At 39.7% G+C, this 18,858-nt stretch overlaps 3 protein-coding genes across 20 annotated transcripts in view; 2 read left to right on the forward strand and 1 right to left on the reverse strand.

Annotated features, from left to right (window-relative positions):
• RUFY2 (RUN and FYVE domain containing 2) overlaps nt 1-6,594 on the forward strand; it is a gene marked incomplete at its 5' end in the record, with an annotated part of 64,180 nt that extends 57,586 nt beyond the window's left edge. The window contains 2 exon segments of the mRNA NM_001133232.1: nt 4,038-4,115; nt 4,214-6,594. Of these exon segments, the coding sequence (NP_001126704.1) occupies nt 4,038-4,115; nt 4,214-4,357 (222 nt within the window). The 3' untranslated portion in view covers nt 4,358-6,594.
• Nucleotides 6,595-6,890: 296 nt separating this feature from the next.
• On the reverse strand, nt 6,891-18,066 carry HNRNPH3 (heterogeneous nuclear ribonucleoprotein H3). 11 transcript variants are annotated; one of them, XM_024253503.3, is made up of 10 exons: nt 17,880-18,066; nt 12,789-12,923; nt 12,119-12,257; nt 11,471-11,610; nt 10,885-10,971; nt 10,556-10,671; nt 8,770-8,905; nt 8,403-8,498; nt 8,228-8,320; nt 6,891-8,099 (listed from the first exon to the last, which is right to left on the reverse strand). In XM_024253503.3, the coding sequence occupies exons 2-10, from the start codon at nt 12,898-12,900 to the stop codon at nt 8,023-8,025; spliced, it is 996 nt and encodes a 331-aa protein (XP_024109271.1). In that variant the 5' UTR covers nt 12,901-12,923; nt 17,880-18,066; the 3' UTR covers nt 6,891-8,022. The 11 variants fall into 11 exon arrangements, with proteins under 11 accessions (XP_024109271.1, XP_024109269.1, XP_024109266.1 ...); XM_024253501.3 differs by having other exon boundaries at nt 11,444-11,610; XM_024253498.3 differs by having other exon boundaries at nt 11,426-11,610.
• Nucleotides 17,021-18,858, forward strand: part of PBLD (phenazine biosynthesis like protein domain containing) — a 49,023-nt gene continuing 47,185 nt past the window's right edge. The window contains exon 1 of one of the 8 annotated variants that reach the window (XM_024252971.3): nt 17,021-17,332. The gene's annotated coding sequence lies outside the window, so the exon portion shown is untranslated. The remainder of the gene's footprint in view (nt 17,333-18,858) is intronic. The other 7 variants (XM_024252970.3, XM_063727036.1, XM_063727034.1 and 4 more) reach the window with 7 other exon arrangements.

The raw sequence follows: 18,858 nt of genomic DNA on the forward strand, positions 1-18,858 counted from the left end.
AAAATTAGCCAGGCATGGTGGTGTGCGCCTGTAGTCCCAGCTACTTGGGAGGCTGAGGTAAGAGGATCGCTTGAACCCGGGAGGCGGAGGTTGTAGTGTGCTGAGATCCCACTACTGCATTCCAGCCTGGGCGACAGAGCGAGACTCCGTCTAAATAATAAAATAATATGAAAAATAAAATAAAGCCTTGGTTAGATTCAGGTACAACCTTCTGGGGGATATTTTTTCTGCAGGCATATTTTTAATATTCAGTGGGCTATTATTTGCTCATTTTTCCTTTTAAAAATAGCATCCTGTTATATTTTGTCTTTGATATTATCATTTAAAAAATTTTTTCTGGCCAGGCACGGTGGCTCACGCCTGTAATCCCAGCACTTTGGGAGGCTGAGGCGGGCGGATCACAAGGTCAGGAGATCGAGATCATCCTGGCTAACACGATGAAACCCCGTCTCTACTAAAAATACAAAAGATTAGCTGAGTACGGTAGTGGGCACCTGTAGTCCCAGGTACTCGGGAGACTGAGGCAGGAGAATGGCGCGAACCCGGGAGGTGGAGCTTGCAGTGAGCCGAGATTGCGCCACTGCACTCCAGCCTGGGCGACAGAGCGAGACTCCATCTCAAAAAAAAAAAAAATTTTTTTTTAGAGACAGTGTCTGTTGTCCAGGCCAGAGTGTAGTGACTCCATCATAGCTCACTGTAACCTTGAACTTCTGGGTTCAAGCAATCCTCCCTCCTCAGCCTCCTGAGTTGCTGGGACCACAGGTGTACATCACCACACCCTGCTAATTTTATTTTATTTTTTAGAGATGGTGGGGGTCTCACTGTGTTGCCCAGGCTGGTCTCAAACTCCTGGGCTCAAGTGATCCTCCCGTCTCAGTCTCCCAAAGTGGTGGGATTACAGGTGTGAGCCACTGTACCCGGCCTCATTATCGATTCTCTGAAGTTTTCTCAAATGTTGTGATATCCCCCAATTTCAAAAAAAGGCACAAATAAGAGTTATTGGAAACCTTGTGTGTATATTGGTTGGGTGGGTTGTTATAGACTGGTAGGCCTCGCCATAGAGAAATCTGCTATGATTAGTGAACTATTGGATACCCTCTACAAATGTTTAGTATTTACAGGACTTTTCTCTGTGGCAGTTGAATTTCTCCAGAGAAGAATCCCGTAGTATCCTATCTAGGGGGTGTAAGTCTAGCAGCTAACTTTCTGGAATTGGGCAGAGAAAAATTGCTGTTTATTTGCAGAGCAAGAGGTTGTTCCGTTCTAGTCAGCTCTTCTGGTAAACGGCTGTTTCCTTGAGCAGGCAGCTTCAGCTCTCTAGGCTTTAAATTTTCTCATGTGTAAAATGAGAGGGCTCCAGGTGCTCATCTCTGAGATCCCTTCACAGGGACACACTAGGCTTACCTTAAAGTGAGCTTCTCTCCTGGGAGGGCGGCAGGTAATTTCAGTGAAAAGAAGTCTCCAAAGGGCTAGTCTCCATGTCAGCAAGGTTGTTTCTGAACCTAATGCCCTTACAAGCTGCTTCCACTAGGTGGCTGTGGGACATTTGGCAAGTCACTTTGCTTTGTATGGTTTTCATCAAGTTGGGATTATCTTTTAGGGTCCCTTCCTGCTGCTGCCTTTTTTTTCCCCCCCTCAGAGACAGAGTTTCCTCTGTTTCCCAAGCTGGAGTGCAGTGGTATGATCATAGCTCACTGTAACCTTGAACATCTGGGTTTAAGCAATCCTCCCACCTCAGCCTCCCAAGTAGCTGAGACTACAGGTGCATGCCACCATGCTTGGCTAATTTCTTTTCATTTTTATTTTTTTTGTAGAGATGGGGTCTTGCTATGTTGCCCAGGCTGGTCTTGAACTCCTGGTCTAAAGAGAGCCTCTCACCTTGGCCTCTCAAAGTCTCAAAAGTGCTGGGATTACAGGTGTGAGCCACTGCACCTGGCCCCCGTCCTGCATTAAAAAAAAAATTCTATGATTCAAGCTATCTGACTCTTTGCTGGTGTTTGTCTGATATGAGCTATCTAGTTAAAAAAAAAAAGCCCTTATAATCCTGTGTTCTAAGGAGACTTAGGCTTCCTCATATGCAGTAACCAATACTGTATTATCTCTGCTGTATAATAAGTGCTAGTTATTAAGACTCTGAAACAAAAAGACCTGAAATTAACCTTGTGATCTTGATCTGTGAATGCTGTTTTTTTTTTTCTTCAAAGAATTCTGCTTTTGGAAAAGTCTTTTAAGAAAACTCTTGTTTTTAGAAATGTATCTATGGGCCTTTTTTTCTTAGAGAATTTTTCTCTCATTAGGTAAAAAGGGTTCCTGTGCTTCAGTAGTAATTTATAGGTTGCAGTTGCTCCATGTCCAAATTGGAATCTTCAGTTATACTTGGGTTCTTTGGTCTGGGCTGTTTTAGGGACATGTTTTAGGAAATCAATCAGTATTGAGTCTCCTCCTTCATCTGGGTCTTCTCATTGTGAAACTGATAATCATCTAACAAAGTTGCCTTCACAGGGGAAAAAAGGTCTTTCTAGCCAAGATTGGTTAAGCAAGCTAGTTAACAATGGGTCAAGTAGGCTGGGACTGGTGGCTTATGCCTGTAATCCCAGCACTTTGGGAGGCCGAAGTGGACGGATCACCTGAGGTCAGGAGTTTGAGACCAGTCTGGCCAACATGGTGAAACCCCATCTCTACTAAAAATACAAAAATTAGCCGGGCTTGGTGGCGTGTTCCTGTAATCCCAGCTACAGGGAGGCCGAGGCAGGAGAATCACTTGAACCTGGGAGACGGAGGTTGCGGTGAGCTGACATTGCACCACTGCACTACAGCCTGGGCGACAGAGTGAGACTCTCTCTTTTCAAAAAAAAAAAGGGTCAAGTTGTCATAAATACTGCTTAAGACTACTTACATCCATTTTTTACTAACGTTTACATAGCAGCTATTAAATATGTTATAAAAGTTGAGGTAAATAGCCACTTATTAAGGTTAGGTCCTTTTTTTTCCCCCTTTTTCTTGAGATAGGGTCTCACTCTGTTGCTCAGGCTCTAGTGCAGTGGCACTCGAGCCTGAGTCATAGTTCAGTGCAGCCTCAAACTCCTGGGCTTAAGCGATTCTCCCTTCTCAGCCTCCAGAGTAGCTGGGACTATAGGCTTATGCCACGCAGCCTGGTTAATTTTTTTGTAAAGATGGAGTCTGTTCCCCAGGCCAGTCTTCCTGGCCTCAAGCAATCCTCCTGCCTCGGCCTCCTAAAGAGGTCTTATAAAATAATAAACTCCAATGTCTGATTTCCCCAATTTCCTTCAAACTTTAGGGTCTTAAGGTATAAGTTACACATAATGCCAAACTATTGCATTTCACACAGTAAGAATTTATCCTTAAATATTGTTGGACTAGGATACCCCATTCTCCATGATGTGCTTATTTCATTTTGCATGCCTGTATCAAAACATCTCATGTACCCCATAAATATGTTACTATGTACCCACAAAAATTTTAAAAATAAAATGTTGTTGGACTATTTTAAGGTTCTTTTAATCTTTAAGGTTCTTTTCCTGAAGAGAATTCCCATCAGCAACAGATTTGTATCTCTTTAAAGCATTTTTACATGTTATATGTTCTAACATATACAATTGTATAGAAAAGAGTAAAATGAACCATTACCCATATTCAATATTTATCATGTGCAGTCTTGATTTTTTATTTTTTCAATTTTTATTTTTTAAGAGAGATTCTGTGTTGCCCAGCTTGGTCTTGAACTCCAGGCCTCAAGCGATCCTCTCACCTCAGCCTCCTTAGCTGGAATTACCGGTGTGAGCCATTGTCGCCTGGCTGCAATCTTGTTTTTTATACATAATCCACGTCCCACCTCCCCAACCCAGAATATTTTGAGGCTAATTCCATACATATTTACATATATATACATCTCTCAAAGAAAATAACTTATTTTCCATTCTTCATATATCTATTCCTATAAATACTGTTCTTGGGGGAAAAAGTTTTCACATATAATTTTTAGTGTTACCAATTTGAGCATTTTTTCTTCCTACTAGGGACTGGTTTGGCTGAAAGACAAAGAAGCAACACATTGTAAACTTTGTGAAAAGGAATTCTCACTCTCTAAGAGAAAGGTAAGGGAGGTAGGAAGTGAGTCCAAAAATTTGGGGTGCAAAAGTGCTTCTAATTTTATTTAAAGTTTTTTTTTCCCTCTGATTTTTCTGTTTAATAGCACCACTGTAGAAACTGTGGGGAAATTTTCTGTAATGCCTGCTCTGACAACGAACTACCTTTGCCTTCTTCACCAAAACCAGTACGGGTTTGTGATTCCTGTCATGCATTGCTCATTCAGAGATGCTCATCTAACTTGCCCTGAGACTCCAGAACTAAATCCTTATGTATGAAATTACCTACAATGAATGTTATGATGTTGTATACAAAGGTAACCAGACAGCTCTTCTTAAGCAGCTTTCGGTCAGTATTTGGTACCAGTTTATCTTCTACATATTCAGCTCATGGAAATTACAAGTTATATATTTCCTTCCCCATTGTTATTCAAAATGTATTTTCAACAGAGCATGTTTAAAAATCATGTAACTCATTAAAAGGTCAGATAGCGGAGCTAACACAACTTGCCTTATCTTGTAAAGGCCTTCTTAAAAATAAGCCTTCAGATTGTTTTTTTCTTCTGAATTCTGTCAATTTGGTATTTGATGGTGCCTGCAATTCTCTTAATGCACTTTAAAGCTTCACAGTTCTGAGACTGGAAATGCATAAAACTTTTTAAATTATTAATATTCTAATTCAACAGATATTCATTATCTTTGTAAGATTTCAACTGTATTTATTTGCCCTTTCTTCTACCCCTCTCCCTTTGCCTCTTGCATTAGACAGGGCCAACATTTTGTCCTACAAAATTTCCTCTTGGTCTTTTTAAAAATCAGTTATTGTCGTGCTTGCTGAACATTTTCAGCTACAGTGGATTAAATTAAAAGGGGCATTATTTGGCCTCGGCCTCTACTTTTTTCCTTCTAATCTTGAAAGGAAGTTACATATAACCATCTTTCTTTTCCTGATTTATAGATCTTCCCATATGCTGTTTCACTAAATTGCTGTTTTTTTAAGGAGTGACTCAGACCCCAATTCAAAGATGAAAACACAAATCCTTCCCCAGAAAGAAAAGTATGTAATAGTAGGGGATGTTACAGGCTCCTTATGAGGGTCCTCTCCTCTAAGCATTAAAAGTGAGAAAAAAATCAGAACTTTGCTTTGGTAATGTATTAGAGTTCAGTTCAAAAAATTTTGTATTAACATTTTCATTGGAGTAAATGTTAGGAAGCATCACATTCTAGTGGCCTACCTGTATACATCCACAGTAAAATTTCACCATGTCCACTGAGCACCTCTATGCCAAGGGTGTTGAGATCATGAAATACACACTTGACCTATTTCTTTTTTTTCCGAGATGGAGTTTCACTCTTGTTGCCTAGGCTGGAGTGCAATGGCACGATCTCCACCTCCTGGGTTCAAGCAATTCTGCCTCAGCCTCCCAGGTAGCTGGGATTACAGGCGTGAGCCACGGCACCTGGCCAGTACACTTGACCTATTTCAAGCTGACTCAATGAACACTAACCCAAGTTATATTGCTTATGGCATACTAAGAATTTAACTTGTATAAATTACCTCTGAATAGTCACATAAACACTATCACCATTCAGTATCCTATTTTTTACATTAATTTTTAACCATGCACTTTAAGTTTGTGAGCCTATAAAAAATACATAGAAAATTTATGGATTAAGAGCATTATATTTAGTGGTTAATCCTAGGTACCTCCCTGCCTAACAAAGGAGTTCTTATTAATACTGCAGGATCTTTTCTTCATGAATATATGCTTCCATGAAATTTAAATTTTTCTGAATAGCCGAAGTATGAAATGAACACTTTACTTGAAGATCTATTTTTTCCAAAACCCGTAAATTTCCAGTCAGCTTTTGAGGTGTCAGATGTGACACAGATTTTTAGATGGTCTTTCTTGAATACTGATAGAAATGTCCTCAAGATAGGATTATATTCTTGAACCATTTTGTATTGATAGGTGGGATGGGCTAACATTTTTATGATTACTAAATAAGCAAAAAATGAAATTTTCAAACAGGCTTTTTTATTACTGTGCTTAAAACAAATTTTAAAATGTGACTTAAGTTGCTTAAATTCCAAGGCTAATTTCATTCAACAAACCATGATTTTTAGTCATCCTTTAAGTTTCTCACTTTTCAAAACTCATGTATCACCACTGCCTTTTTTTTTTTAGGCAGCTTTTATGACAGCAACTTGCTCCATGTAGTTTTGGCTTATTTAAAAACTATACTAACTTTGGATTTTTCTGTTACAAGACTTTTAACAATCTGTATTTTGTGATTGTGAACGCGTATTCGTTTTACTTTTCAAAACAGACAACATACCATTCCCTCACCTAGCAGTACTACCACAATAATGCTATCATGGTGCCAAGGAATTACAATTGTAATTCTTCTAACCTATAATGTTTAAAAAATAAAATGTGAATTTTATGAACGAAATAAATATTTGGAAAATTAGCCTGCTTTAAAAGGGCAACTTTGGTTTCATTAATTACTGCTTAAAGATGTTAAGAGGGTAATCCTGGGAAAATAAAACACATGCAACTTTCAAAAAAGACAGGTGGTGTATGCCCTAATATTTAAATTGCTCATTAAAGGAAGTGGGTACAAGCATTAAGATGAATCATAGCTTCAGTCAAGAGGCTCCACATATACAGGCTACCCCGGCTCCCTCTCCTAAATCATAGACATCCTATGTAGTACCTTCTACCAATTTGATTTTAGAATTAGTAACTGACACAAAGCATTCTAGGACAGACGCCATACTATTATCTCCCACATTGACATTTATTAATAACATTTCTGGCAAAAACAAGTAACAAGTTCAATAACTGGATTCACATCAACAGGTTTCATTTTGATCCATTAGCCAATTTGGAAAAAAGCCATATTGATCAAAGGGATTAAAATTAAAAAGCACCTTTTCCTTGCTACATATAGATTCTTTAAACTAAAACTCCAAGCAGATATCAGATACAAAACCCAACTGCAGGATTGTTTTAATTGACTATGACATGGACTTGTTGCTTACATTTTTTTAAAGTCATCATTTATACAGTTAAACTCTACTGGGCAGAAAACTGAAAATACAATTGTGAGAATTATACTCCATAGTAAATACCTATGTACTTAATACTGAATTCTTGTGTCACCGAGAACCTTTACCCTACTCTAAGACATCTTGCGATAACCTGCAACTATCAATTTTTTGGAGACATTTTTGGTATTTCAGTCAAGTGCTGAAGGGATTTTACTCCAAAATCTAGGGCTAGAATTCAACTTCCAACACTCTCATACCCAGGTAACACAATTATGAATATTCAGAAATCAATACCTCTTAGATCATCAATGTTTCAGAGCTATGCCTGATAAATGACATTTGAAAAATAATAATATAGAAATAATTAGCTGAATTTATACTCCTGAAGCCACTTCATCTTTAGGCTTTATATTTACAGTGTTGTCCAAGAGGAACTAAAGAAAAAAGTTACACTAATTATTTGTCAAGCTCTATTCCAGATGTCTGCTTAAGACTTGCAGTTTATGCAGAGGTGAACCATTATCCTCTAAAATTACACCACACTACTTCTTGTAGAACTAATAGTAAAATACATCAACCCAAATCTTATGAAGGCAGCACATCTTTAGGAGTAACTAGTATATAAAAAGTATCAACATCAGTGGTTTGAATATAAAAATTTATTTTTAAGTCAAAGTATGCAACAAATAAACCTACAGAAAACAGATTTTCCCATCACAATCTGTTGCTTTACCAAATAATATTTTGAAAACACATTCCTTCAGTCATTATAAAGTTCTTAAAATACAAAAGAAATCTGTAAGAAAGTCTAGTAGACCAGATGCTGTTGTCAAGACTTGTATGTTGGTGTTTTTGCTTTCAGTACATCCCACGCCATCCACCTCCACTCATGCCGCCTTGCCCGTAGTAACCTCCACTGCCTCCACCACCACGACCTTAAGAAAAAGATATTAAGAATCACTCAGCAGGAGATATCTGTGCATAAAATAATAAAAGTAATACCTGCACTTTAAAGTTTGCACTACATATGGGGACTAACACAAACTGAACTAGAGATACTTACCATAACCACCCAAACCATCAGGAGTACCGTATCCTCCACTGTAATTGTTCCCCATTCCCATTCTTCCAACTGATCCATAGCCTCCCTGATTATCTTTAAAAAAAAAAAAAAAAGAAAAAAAATTGAGACTCATTGATAAGCAGCTAACCCTGCATATTTTAAAAACTTTACATACCCATTCCATCTCTTCCGTAGCCTCCCATTCCAGAACCTCCCATGCCAGAGCCGCCTCCAGGAGTAGAATTCAAGAAGAGTTCAATATATCGATGTTCTTTAAGAAAAAAAGAAAGAGTAACAGGGGAGAAAAGAATGATGGATCAAATTCATCAATACAAGCTTTGTAAAAAAGATCAATTAAGTAATATTAAACAAAGTATGCTTATTACTAGTACAGCGATATATAAAGCCCACAGAAAGCAATTATAGAGGTCAAATGGTTTTAAATCCCAACAACTGCCAAGCATTGCCTACAGATCTTAGAGCCTCTTATTTTATAAATTCACGTTCAGGAAATAAGATAGCATGCCAAAGACATCACTTACGCATGTTATTTTTATCTTTAGACATGGCAGCTACTGCATCTTCATGTGTCACAAACTCTACATCTGCTTCTCCTGTGGCTCTGCCATCAGCTCCAATATCAATATGAACTCGTATTGGATTTAGTGGTGAGAAGAACTAAATAAAAGGAAACACTGATTTACTTTTCTATTGAGAATATTAAAAGTAAATTACCACATACCTTGATTTTTCCTCATCAATTAAAACAAAACCCTTCCACTGCCCTGCCAGACTAACAACTTAGTCAACTACAGAGGTTCTGTGAATATATACACTTAGGGATAATGTAAAGAATTTACTGCTTTTAAAATAAGCAGATAGGGCGCAGTGGCTCACGCCTGTAATCCCAGCTACTCAGAAGGCTGAGACAGAGAATCGCTTGAACGCAGGAGGTGGAGGCTGCAGTAAGCCGAGATCACGCCACTGCACTCGAGCCTCAGAGAGACAGAGTGGGAGACTGTCAGAAAAAAAAAAAAAAAAAATACACACAGAGAGAGAGAGAGCGAGCGAGAGAGAGAAATAGGGGATATCATGATTTGGAACCATGTGGTTTGAATAAAGCAACTATTTAAAACTATATGAAATTGTTCCCCAAAAGGTATCATTTGGTTCTAATCACAAGTTAGCCAGGTTTTAAACTATCATTAAAAGCACTTGGAACTCAGGCCAGTTGATTCCCAGTAAGATCTAGAGCACACCATTGCTTTTAAAGCCAGAGTGTCAGTACTTTTGGCTTGAATGGCCATTAGGTCTCTAATGTAACCACTCAACAGGTAGAGGAATGGTGTGACTGGATTTAGCCCATGGACTGAAGTTTGCTGACCTCCTAACAAATCTGAAATCAACCAGTTTCCTCACATCAGTGACAACAGCAGCATCTATTCCTGTTATTTCCAACTCCTCAGTTTCTAATCACTATCTAGCCTAGAAAGCCAAACCGAATCACTAATATTTATATATACACTCTTTCAAACCCTAATACAGGCCAGGTGCAGTGGCTCAGCCTATAATCCCAGCACTTTGGGAGGCCAGGGCAGGCGGATCACGAGGTCAGGACCAGCCCGATCAACATGGTGAAACCCCATCTCTACTAAAAATCCGAAAAGTTAGCCGGGAGTGGTGGTGTGTGTGCCTGTAATCCCAGCTACTCAGGAGGCTGAGGCAGAATAACTTGAACCCGGGAGGTGGAGGTTGCATTGAGCCGAGATCGCGCCACTGCACTCTAGCCTGGGCGACAGAGCAAGACACTGTCTCAAAAAAGAAAACAAAACAACCCAAAAAACAACAAAAAACAGTACAACAAAAGACACCAGCACAAAATGGTATAGTCATCACCATTCTATGCTGATCAGTCTTTCATTATACTCTTAACTGGACTTCACAAATGTAGCTTTTTACTTGCTTGAATCCTATGTAGGTTAACACACAATGGATACAAAAATATCCATCAGTGATTAGAATTAAAAGGTAGATCTAATTAGCCGGGTGTGGTGGCGGGCACCTATAGTTCCAGCTACTCGGGAGGCTGAGGCAGGATAATGGCGTGAACCCGGGAGGCAGAGCTTGCAGTGAGCAGAAATCACACCACTGCTGCACTCCAGCCTGGGGGACAGAGCAAGACTCCATCTCAAAAAAAGAAAGGTAGATCTATTTTTATATTCAAGGGATTTTGGTATTAAGCTATGAACATGAGAACATTAAGAATGCTTAAAGATTTAGATACCAGGATAAGTATAAAACCACTAATAGTTATTAAAAATTACTCACATTAGCAATGTCATTTTCAGTCGCACGAAAAGGCAACCCTCTCATATGTACAAAATGACCACCATGAAAACCTGAACTTGCATCACCAGCTCCACCATAGCCATGGCCTCCCATACCTGGAAAATACAATTTGCCAAGATTATAAACTATTACAGATACAAGTACGGAAGTATACATACATACTATACAAGGTATAAAGCTCTATATAGGAATGCACTGAAATTTGTCTGAATTAACTTTATACAAGTTTCCTATATTACCACTAAGAGCTTGCAAAGCAAATACTAAAATTTACCTATGAATAAAAATGTCTTTAATATTTATTTTACCTCTTCCATCTCTCATTCTGTCATCAAAGCCATCATTCCCATAGCCGTAATTATTATAGCCACCATAGTCATCAAAACCTCCATAACCTGTGTAATTTAAGGAGAAATACATGAGTACACACTTTCCAGAGATAAATTTTATAGTTCAGTTTACAAAAACATTTTGTGCTAACAGTCTGTGTAACTTGATTGCAAGTCTGCAATTCCCAACTTAAAACCTATGAAAGAAGCAGTCAACATGTGATGGAAATTTAAAATCTCAAAAGGTTAATTAAGTTCAAACATGTAAATTAAATTTCATCCTTAGGCAAAAAAAGGTCAAAATATGCCAACATCTTAATTTTAATTTCTGTGTAAGTTTTCTAGGTGCCAATATGTGCATCAATCAAGTCCCACAGCTAGCCATGGGAATCCATATTTTCATGAACAGGTTTTAAAACCTAATAGGTACTGAAATTACTGCCATTTCTGTATTTCTTGACAAAGTGTCAGGAACATTAAGAAAATGACAACAGAACCTTTGTTCATTAGATACACATACCACCATCATATCCATCACCTCCTCGTCGCATTCTGTCATACATACTTCCACGCCCAGCTCCATAATAACCCCCTCTTCCTCCTATTGGTCTATCATATGGTCCCGGTCGCTGTCCCAGCAATCTTCTTGGTGGATCATAAAATCCTTTGATTTCACTCCTGCTACTTCTGAAGATCTCAATATACCTATTTAAAAACGTTTTAAGGTACAGGTTTCAGCATAAATGTATTAGTGTAAATTAGATACTGGGCAAAATGCAGTAAGTTTTTCTATATCTAGATACATAACCCAATTTAAATTGCCTATATACACCATAAGTTAACAGTTTAAACCTAAGAACTTAATTATTTAAGTTTTACAAAGAAATTAGTCACGGAAAACAATTCATAAAGTATAAATATATTTTTACTTTGTCTCTTTTAGTACATAATAGGTGTTTTAAAGGAAATAGGTGATTATACAAAAGCATTTATCAACAACATCCTATAGAGAAATGGAAACAATCTAATTTTAATTTAACTATTAGCATTAATTCCCCACCCAAATCTGTAGTTTTCAAGTTAAATTTAGATAATTATCAATTCTTTTAAACTACCCCAGAAAAATGTTATGGCTACCCCCCCATTTAAGCAATAGTGACCCACAACCCCCAAAAATAAAAATTTAACACCATCCCAAACTCTCCATCCCCACCTGTGCCCTATTCTTTCCTTGTGTTTCCCCAGAGCATTTTCTGCTATCTCCTTTGAAGCAAACTGCACGAAGGCCTCCCCTGTGCTTCTCCCCTGGTAGTCCATCGTCAATGTTATCCCATTTGGCACGATTTCCAACCCTTTAACCCAAGGACAAATAACCCCATCAAGGGGAACAGTGTTAAAGGCTGAAACATTCCCATCTGAATCAAATATTTAAAACAAGTCTAAACAAAACAAAACAAAACAAAACAAAAAAGCTTAGTTTCCCATCACCCCATAATACAAACGAAAGATTTTTTCAAATATTACTGGATTAAATAAATTTTTTGCGACCAGTGTAAAAACACTGTGTAATTACACACACTCTAAAAGCCCACCTATATTACATGAAAAAAGGCTACAAATCAAATATATGCTCCATATACTAATTCACGGTTCATTTCATCACAATTCTCAAATATGTTACTGCACATTAATTAGGTTTTACATATTCTACACATTCTGTATTGAATATTAACTGGAGCATATTATTTTAATACATTAACCAAGACTATCATAGTTAAACTTAAAAGTTCCAAAAATCAAATGGGTTTCACAGATTAAAAACAGTACAACAATACAAATATAAAATTACAATACTACTAAACTTTGACTAATACTAGAGGTACCTTGAAAGAACTGAACTATTTCCTCTTTGCTGCAACCAAATGGTAGTCCACGAAGTCGTACTGTCCCATCACTAGCGTCATTTGGACCATTATGTTTCATAACCCAATCCATCTCAATACCGTTTGATTTAAATGCTATAAAAAATAAACAAGCACATAGAGCAGTCAATCAAAATATACTCTTGTCAAGAGGTAATGAAGAAACACCTCTCAGAGGTGCCACAAGAGGAAATGTAACATGGGGCCAACTGCTGTGACAATGCCACGACAAAACTGTAGACCACCTTTCATATTTTGGGGTAGGGAAAAGGCAATGAGACCTGACCCCTCCTATGGAAAAGTACTGAATTTCTTAGTATCAATATTATATATTGCCTAATTTTAAGAAAACTTGCATAATTCTACTACCAGAGTCTTCAAACTATTTGTGTCCCCTGAATGCCATCTCTAGCCTTTCCTTATCTCTCAAATTTTCATTCACCACTTTTCAGGTTTTTATTCAACTGATTACTCAAATTCTTCAAAACTTATTCAGAAGTTGCATATAATACCAGTACCCACTAACATCAAGAGCCTAAGTAAAAAAATGCAATGAGTACTGATTGATGTTGGAAAAATATCACAGAAGTCTAACCCTTTTAAATGCACTACAATTTTGAACACATCAAACTGTCTTTGAAGGGCCAACACTCCCACCTCTATTTTAGCCAAATCTAGTTTAAACTCACCAAGAGCAAAATTATGAAATGACTGAATTAATTAGATTAAAACTGAGGTCAAAGGCCACTCAAAAGTGAATGCCTTCCAACAGTACCTGTGTTTTTGAAGCCACTGGAGACAGTGTTTAGAAACCAGTTTATGCAACTTTTTAATCAAATAGATTTAAACACAAACTTTAATAGGTAATATACTTTTTAATAAAGCATAAAAGGTACATCTAGAAGCCCCCCTTCCCCTCCAAAATGACCTCAGTTCCCTTCCCCAGAGGCAACCATCCTTCCTTTTAAAATTCCATATTTACAAAAGAGGTGAATGCAGAAGTCCTTCAGCTGCAGAAACTTACCAGAACCTTACAAATCTCACTATGCAGCTGTAGGAATCCTACTCACCTGAGTATTTCAAACCTTTCCCTCACCACCTCCTCCCCTGTAAACAAAACAGTTTGTTCATTTGATTCCTTTATGTTTGAAGATCATATTTCGTATCAACAGCATTCACTAATGCTTAATTTCATGTCATCTATTTGTTGGTGCAACTCTTAGGGGTGGCATCGGCAAAGGGTAAAATTTTTTTTCCTAGAATTCATGCACTTAAAATAAGCTAATGTAGAAATTCTCTGGAAGTGGTTAAGTACCTCTAGTGTCAATCACCTTCAGCCCTAGGTGCCACTCTAGACATAGAAAACCAAAATGGGAATACAAACTTTTAACTGACATTACAACTAGTTGTTATGCACACAAATAAATCGTATGAATGTTCTGGGTCTGAATCCTACTCTGCCATTCACTGGCTACCTGAACCACTTTACCTCTGAGCCTCTTCAATTGTAAACTACAGCAGTTGTACCTATACCTCACTGGACTATTCAAGTGCTTGGTCTGCCTCATGGTAAGCATTTACTGATGGCAATTGTTACTGGATTTTAACGGGCCTTGCAAAAGCCAATGGGCTATACCATACAAAAAATACGTGAACCTTAAAGGACAGAAAACAATTCAAGCCTTGGAAAGAACTGAGAATTGTTAAAAATTTTATTTCCCAAAGCCAGCAAAGGCTTTTAACAGTTTAATACTATTCTAAAGAGTAGCTCTGAGAGGAGGAGGCCCCAACCCAGTTTGGAAAAAAAAAAAAGTTCAGAGACGTTTTGAAAATGCCTACCGTTTTATTTATTTATTTTTTTTAATAGCACCAACCTAAAAAATAAGTGTTTCCCATAAAGGGTGATTTACACAGAAAGCAAAAAGTGTTACAAATCTACCCTCACTGCCTCATGAAAAATTGAAGAACTCTGCACATTCGACCTTAATCTGTTGTGAGAGGATCTTAGTGGTACGATTTGCATTTAAGGAGCAAATGCTTGAAAAAAAAAAAAAAAAAATTAATTTACCCATAAATCTTAGCAATTCACAGGAAAAAAATACTAGCAAGCCAATTGGATTTTTGGATCAGTCTGTACCAATGATAAGACCCAATGAAAACAAAAAAGTGTTATCAGTGTTATCTGTAAGAAACACTAAACTGTTAACACAATTTTTAATTGCGGAAAACCCAACCAAATTCGGAACACTTAGTCAATTTTATAGGGTGACCGTGTATGCAAAGCACATACAATAAAAACAGCCTCACTCTACCAACCCCTTCAAAACTAAAAATCCTACCTACAAAACAAAAACAAGAAAAACTCTAAGGGCACAGGAAGAAGCAATCTGCTCTAATAAAGCTGTCAGAAACTACTTAAAACAGTTTACTAATTATTCAGGATAATCCACCTCAACCTTTCTTTGCAACAATGTCACGGCTAATCACTACTCTGCTTTAAGAATTCTAGGTGCTAGTACCAGTAAAAGATACCACAGTTAAAATATGAGGATAGCTTTGGTCAGTTTTATGAGACTTTAAGTATAATTTTCTAAACATTACACCAAGTGAAACAAGCCAGTCACAAAAGACTACATACTGTATGATTCCATTTGTATTCACGATTGTCTGAGGCTTGAGGGGAGGGAGGATGCCAGCAATGGGAATGACCAGTAAAGGGTATGGATATCTTTTTGGAGTGACAAAAATGTTCTAAAATTAAATTGTAGTGACGGTCACACAACGCTGTGAATGTACTAAAATCCACTAAACTGTACATTTAAAATTGGTGAAGTTTACGGTATGTGAATTATATACCAAAGTCGTTAAAGAAAAAAATCCACTGAAGAACAAATGAAATAGAGAATCCTCTTAAAATGGAGGCATAGCCTATCTTCTGAAGTAATACATAAAGGATTTTACGCATCAATAAATAACTTTCTAAATGGTAGCCCAGTGGTCAAGAAATGAGAATGAATTTTATTTTTTGGAAAAAGTGCTGATGATTTAAGTTTAACAGAAAATTTACATCATTCCTTCCCAATGGGCTTGCTCTTTACAAAAACAAAAAACTAGACACACCCCTAATAGCTTAAGGAGGTAAGGTCTCTAAAATGTTAGTTTACTAGAACCAGGTTTTTATCTACTGCAGTTCAGTCAGTTGTTTACCAAAACAAGGAAATCAAAGATAACATTATTTTAAAAAGGCAATTAGATGGATTTCCAGATAACGGCACAAATGAAAAAGAGGACAGAAAAAAGGTGTGTAGTCCAATCCAATTAGTAAAGCTATTTGTTATATATAACTTCATAGGACAGTCTGGGCTATCTCTTCAAAGGGTCACTCAAACCTACTGTTTCAAGGTAAGATTTTCGTAAACTTTTCCTTGGCAATCTTGACAAAGCATCACTGAACATCTTAAACAATAGTAAGTTTTTGTTTATTTTTAGAGCTGGAAAAGTAGGTAACAATATTCTTATAAAGTTTTACATGAATTATCAGAAATTCTTACTCTCAGGCCTTTCTCGTCCCTTTTGTACTGTGTCTTCAACGAAAATTACGGATCAAGTTCTCAGGACCCTCATCCGAATCACACCACCACCTCGTGACTGGGTTTACAATTTGTTTTTCTGTTTAGTAGGCTTATTCCCTTGTTTAAAATACGATTACAGTGTACTATACACTACACTAAAGAAAAAACATGCCTAGCTACCAAAAGAAAATAAGCCATAACCGTATTTTGAAGTATTGTATTTCTAGAGCCTTAATGCCATCGAAAAAAAAAACTGCACAAAATACAACTCTTGGAAGATTTAATATCGAAAGGAACTCAATTTCAATACACACACATCTACCATCACTGGGTTGTTTTAAATGTTTCCCAAAAGTAAAACTTAAAAACAAATTCTAACATATATACGCCAAACTACGCAAAACAATTGCTACATCACCCACCCCCACCCCCAAAGTTCAAAAAGCAACAATCATAGTTCACTGGGCCCAGACGACCTACTTGAACCATGCCCATTTCACATTCCTATTTGATAAATCACCCACTTTTCTGCTTACAAAATCATCCCCGAAGTCCTTATTAACGTTTAAACATGAAAAAAAAAAAAAAAAACCCTTTGGAAAATCAGTACGTACTCTTTTCGAAGTTCCAAATCTGGAATATAAGGGCCGGCTAAGCGTCCTTTATTCCTCCCAGGAGACTTTCCGTTTATCTAGCTGCCCTAGAGACCAGAGAGCTAGGGAGAGTACGCCCCTTCCCCCTCCCGCCAGCAGCCAAGCCTGGCTTAAAACCCTTCGCCACCGGGCGGCAGAATTACAAAGGAGACCGTCTGCCTCCTTTGTCCTGGATTTGGGAGTTGAGCACCTTCGTCGCCATTGGCTTTCCTCCCCCAGCTCCAGCCTCTCTCATCTTGGGAATCTGCGTCAGAAGTCACTCGCAGTCCCGTCAGCCCAGGTAGCCCTGCCGAGACTGCGGAGGAAGGGAGGCCGCGGGGGGAGGCCAGGCCCATCCGGCGCCATTTCCATCGGGAGCGCGCCCAGCAACCCCGATCCTCCCTCCACCCAACTGCCCGGCCTTTCCCTGCTCGCTTCACTGCCCACCCTCATCCCTTCCAGGGAGCTTTGACCACCCCCTCCCCTGGGCTTCTAGATCAGTTTTCGGAAGCTGGGGAACAAAAAGTAAAAAGAGCGGGGAAGGGCGGGAAGCCGAGGTGGCCGCGCCACTGTACCCAAAATGGCGGAGGCCAAGCCAGCAGGGAAAGGGGGAAATGCTGGATGTCCCCTACTTCGGGCCTCGGCGTCGTCCACTGAATTCCACCTGAGCAAGTCCTCCCATCGGCAGGCCGCCCTCCTTGAAGTGGGAGATGGTCGGGGAGGCGCAGCTCCGCCGCTTCCGAGCGGCGGCCTCCGAGCGGCGACCACCCCACTACCCCCCAACCCAGCCCCTCCCGGCCTTTCGTCCTTCTCCCGACTCCGCTCTCGAAACCACCAGCCCAACCTACCCCCTTTTACTTCAGATACCCTGTCAGGCGATAGTTACGCCGACTCTGGTGCTCGCTGGGTCCAGTTCAGAGAAGGGAGAAGTCGTTTGCCTTGTGTAGCGCTCGCCACAACGGTTCTCCCAACCGTCTCCAGCAGTGACAACCGCTTAGGGAGCTGCGCAGCACAGCTACTGGCTTGGGGGGATGGGAGGGAGCGAGCAAGAAGTGGGGGGCGGAGCGAGAACTGCGAAGGCGACCGGCCCCACTCTCGCGAGACGGGAAAGTCGGGTTCGCCTGGCGCTGACGGCACACAGCGCGCCTGCGCGGTGGTGGGCTGCGCAGCTGTTGGGGGCGAGGTAGGCAGAGCAGAGGCTGTTCCAGTTAAAGAGCTGCAACGCGCACCGTCTTTCTTGCTTACGGTAGAACCATCCAGTTTTCAGAGCGTACCATTCTGCCGCTTCGGGGCGATGGCAATGGCAGTTCTGCCAGCGTGTAGAAGGAACCATGCCGTCGCGCTCTGGAGAAGTTCTCCGGTGATCTGCCCCCACCGTGAACAAATTCCGTGAGGGCCCCGCCCTGGCTAGGCATCGACGGCGCGGAAAGGGCGCCACGTGGTTCGGCCGGCAGACGCGGGGCGGGTTTTCTGGTCCACCATGTTTGCATTGTGCGGCGAAAAACAGGAGTGTTTCTGGGCCGTGAAGATGAAAGCGTCCACCGGGGCCGATTTCGGCTCTCAAGCTGGGTGTCCGCCTCCTTCCCCTGGCCCGGAGGTGCTGGCCGCCCCCCAGCGCGCTTCGTCCCGGTGTGCCGCGCGGGATCCGGGTTTCTTGGGTGTATTCTTGTCCACCACGTTACCGTTCTCTCTGCAAATCCTTCCTCTTTTTCTCCTCTGACCTTCGCGTTTTCATCTCTCCCGCCAGTCAGTGCCTCGGGGACTCATTAGCCTGTGGAGGCCGACTTTGGGTTGTTTTCTATAGTTTTGCGTTGTTGAAAATCGCGC

The sequence above is a fragment of the Pongo abelii genome, chromosome 8 (genome assembly GCF_028885655.2).
Source record: "Pongo abelii isolate AG06213 chromosome 8, NHGRI_mPonAbe1-v2.0_pri, whole genome shotgun sequence".
Classification (NCBI taxonomy): Eukaryota; Metazoa; Chordata; class Mammalia; order Primates; family Hominidae; genus Pongo; species Pongo abelii.

What these genes read in the sequence shown, in the direction of transcription:
- HNRNPH3 (XM_024253498.3), bottom strand. Translation starts at nt 12,900, where the DNA reads ATGGATTGGGTTATGAAACATAATGGTCCAAATGACGCTAGTGATGGG. An exon ending in CTGAAAATGACATTGCTAAT is followed by an intron (nt 8,906 to 10,555) that starts GTGAGTAATTTT and finishes CCTTTTATTTAG; the next exon opens with TTCTTCTCACCACTAAATCC. An exon ending in TGATGGTTTGGGTGGTTATG is followed by an intron (nt 8,100 to 8,227) that starts GTAAGTATCTCT and finishes CTTTTTCTTAAG; the next exon opens with GTCGTGGTGGTGGAGGCAGT.